Genomic DNA, 2,852 nt, shown 5'->3' with positions numbered 1-2,852 from the left:
TGGTGGGGGTGGGTTTGGCCAGGGGACTTTTCTTGCTGCTGGGCGCTTTTCTGCATGACGCGGACGTGAGGGCGGTCGCCCGCGTGCGGTACCTTTGCATGGCAGCTGCAGCTGTTGCGGGTACTGTAGTGCCGCACGCGTTGATCCAGGGCCTGGCCTGGGCAGCCGCTCGCCACTGCATGAGTCTGCATGCGTCACAGCCGTGCGTTGCCCTGTGCAAACGCGCGCTTTGCGCGCCGCGAACACGCGCCGCAAACGCGCGCCACAAACGTGCGCCGTGCGCAGGTACTCTGCGATGCAGTCCGCCGCCGGCGGCGCAGACGCCGCGGCCGCGCGGCGCCCCGCGTCCTTCTCTGTGAGCTACCTCAACCCCCCCGCGCTGTCGAGTTCTTTTTGGTACGCCTGGCAGACGATGCTGGTGGTGCTGCTGGTGCTAGGGGGAGGCCCGGTCTGGGTGTGGCGGGTGAGCAAGCGGGCGGTTGGGGTGGGGTGGGGACACAGGGGCTGGGTGCCATGAGCAAGTCGGTCTGCAGTTCAACAGTCTGGTCTTGCCCCGCAGGTGCGGGGTAAGCAGGCAGGGTGTGCAGCAGCCCCTGCTCTCGACATGCCTCGGCCCACACCAGGGATGCATGACAGCTACATCGCCCCTGCCGGTAATGTCCGTGCAGGCCTTTTGTGTTTCACAACAACATGGAAGCTCCATAAAATGCAGAAGTAATGACATGTCACATGCACATTGCATGCCAACACACACCCAAACTTCTCGCACACGCGACTGCATCAACCCAGGTGGTGCTGTACATGCGCCGCCGCCCCGGCCAGCCGGTAGACATTGAGTTGGGGCTGTATGCAGTGCTGGCGGCCGCAGACGCGCTGAGCGCCGCGCTGGCTGCTGTGCTGGCCCTGGTGTCACTATACTGGCTCGCACTCGCAAAGCTGCAGGTGAAATGGCGGTCCTGTCGGCACCTGCATGGCGGGAGGGGTGGGTGGGGTTGAGGAACAATCCGAGTAGGGCTTGGTTGAGTGTATTGCGAGTGTCCAAGCCCCCACTCCAGCCTGAGCTTGGGGTGCGCGCTGCTGATGCAGCCAGGTCTGTTTGCCACCCTCCCCGCTGCTCGATCGCTGCCACCTGGCGACCGCGCCCCTTGCAACCCCCTGCACAAACCGTGTCAGGTGGAGGTGCACCTGCTGGTGCCGCCTGACAGCGGCATGTACAACTTCTGGGTGACCATGGTGCTGGCGGTGGTGGGCCAGGCCGTGGGGCTGCTGTGGGTGATCTACCAACAGATCAAGTGAGGGGGGCAGATTGGGTGTTGATCATAGGACGCACTTTGTTTCTAGGGGGACAGCGGGGGCGTGCCGGATTAAGGGAGCGCGGCGCCAGCATGACATCAGCGGCTGGCTACAGGATGTCTTAATTTGGGGGACCTGCGTGGGTTGCAGGGGGTCACGGAGATTTTCGTCGAGATTTAGTGTTGCACAGCGTCCAAGCACTCACTGCCGCGCCTCACCCAGCAAGCAAGCTGAAGGCATGCATCCTTTGCCCGCTGCCTGCTACTGCTGCCCCTGTCGCTGTCCCTGAACCTGCGCCACCCAACCGTGCACCTGCGACGTTCTCCCGCTCTCAATTTCGAATTCGAAGCGTCCACGTGTTCTTCCTGGACTGGGAAAAGCCCCGCCGCGTGCTGGCCAAGGGGGGCGGCAGGGAGGAGGCCGCGCCCGTCAGCTGCTGGCGCACGCTGCTGGTTGCCAACGAGTGGAACGAGCTGCAGGTGTGTTGTTTTGGGGGGGTGTGGGGTGGGGTGGGTCGAGGTGAGGGGTTGGGGTGATACAATTGGTGGGAGTGCAGGGGCAGGGGTGCGCATATTCCTAGCAGTTTTCGATGCATGGGGGCCCTCGCATGATGCGGCCTTGAGCTGGTGTCCAGCGCACCAGACGCACGCCGGTCTGTCACCGTGGCTGCGACGATGGCAGCAATGCAACGGCGTTCTGGGGGCTCTGCAGCGGGTGACCAACATGGCAGTGTGACTGCCGCCCCGCGCCATACCAACCCTCTTTCTCCTCTCCCCCCCCTCCGCCACCACCCTCAGGCCGCCCGGCTGACCTACCCGCCCTTCACCCTGGCGATGGTCGTCATGCTGATGGACGGCGCCGGCTTCGCCTCCGCCGCCGCGCTGGCCCCCTCCGGCGCCGCGCGCGGCGTCGTCGTGCCCTCGAGCATGCTCCTCCGCTTCGGCGTCGCGGCGGGCTGGTTCCTCGTGCTGTTTGTCGCCCAGTGGCTCTGGAAGGCTGTCATTGTGCACCGGTTTTTCGGCCACCCGCTGTCGAACTTTGTTGACCTGCTGTTCCTGGCCAACACGAGCGCCGTGGTGCTGGACGGCCGCAGCGAGGGCTACTACCTCCACGGCCGCAACCAGATGCACCACGCAGGTGCGCTCGGCCGCGCGGGGCCACACAGGGCAGCGGGCCCGGCATGCGGGCAGGCGTTTTGTCTTGCGGCTGGCGGGCCGCTGGGGGCCCGCCTGGTTGCGGCCGCACGTGCGGTTTCATCCTCGTGTGTCGCGCAGGTGGCTGGTGAGACCGTGGCCTCGGGCTCAACCATCACGCCCGTCGCGGCCGCCTGGAACACAAGCCTCATTGCTCTCCCTCTCTGTTGCGCCAATTACATCTGCCTCTGCACTGCAGCACGTTCCAAGCTCCCAATCCTTCCAACCTCTCAGCCGTTAGTTCCACCGCCGAGCTTGCTTCACCCATTAAGCCCCCCATTCTCACACAGCACATCCTGGGCCCCAGCTCCGGCATTTCCCTTGCCGGCGGCGGCCTCCCCCACATCCTTGGAGCCCCCCTCACCC

At 65.2% G+C, this 2,852-nt stretch overlaps 1 protein-coding gene across 1 annotated transcript in view; it reads left to right on the top strand.

Moving 5' to 3' along the window:
- Window positions 1–295: 295 nt before the first annotated feature.
- The window catches only part of MNEG_15080 (putative Meckelin), a gene marked incomplete at both ends in the record, with an annotated part of 3,684 nt that continues 1,127 nt past the window's right edge, over window positions 296–2,852 (top strand). The window contains 5 exons of the mRNA XM_014036449.1: window positions 296–463; window positions 790–942; window positions 1,174–1,292; window positions 1,643–1,772; window positions 2,091–2,430. Coding sequence (XP_013891903.1) covers window positions 296–463; window positions 790–942; window positions 1,174–1,292; window positions 1,643–1,772; window positions 2,091–2,430 — 910 coding nt within the window. The remainder of the gene's footprint in view (window positions 464–789; window positions 943–1,173; window positions 1,293–1,642; window positions 1,773–2,090; window positions 2,431–2,852) is intronic.

This window comes from Monoraphidium neglectum, assembly GCF_000611645.1.
Source record: "Monoraphidium neglectum strain SAG 48.87 unplaced genomic scaffold scaffold05011, whole genome shotgun sequence".
Taxonomy (NCBI): domain Eukaryota; kingdom Viridiplantae; phylum Chlorophyta; class Chlorophyceae; order Sphaeropleales; family Selenastraceae; genus Monoraphidium; species Monoraphidium neglectum.
The sequence above is the reverse complement of the archived record's forward strand: the minus strand, read 5'-3'. Positions and strand labels throughout refer to the sequence as shown.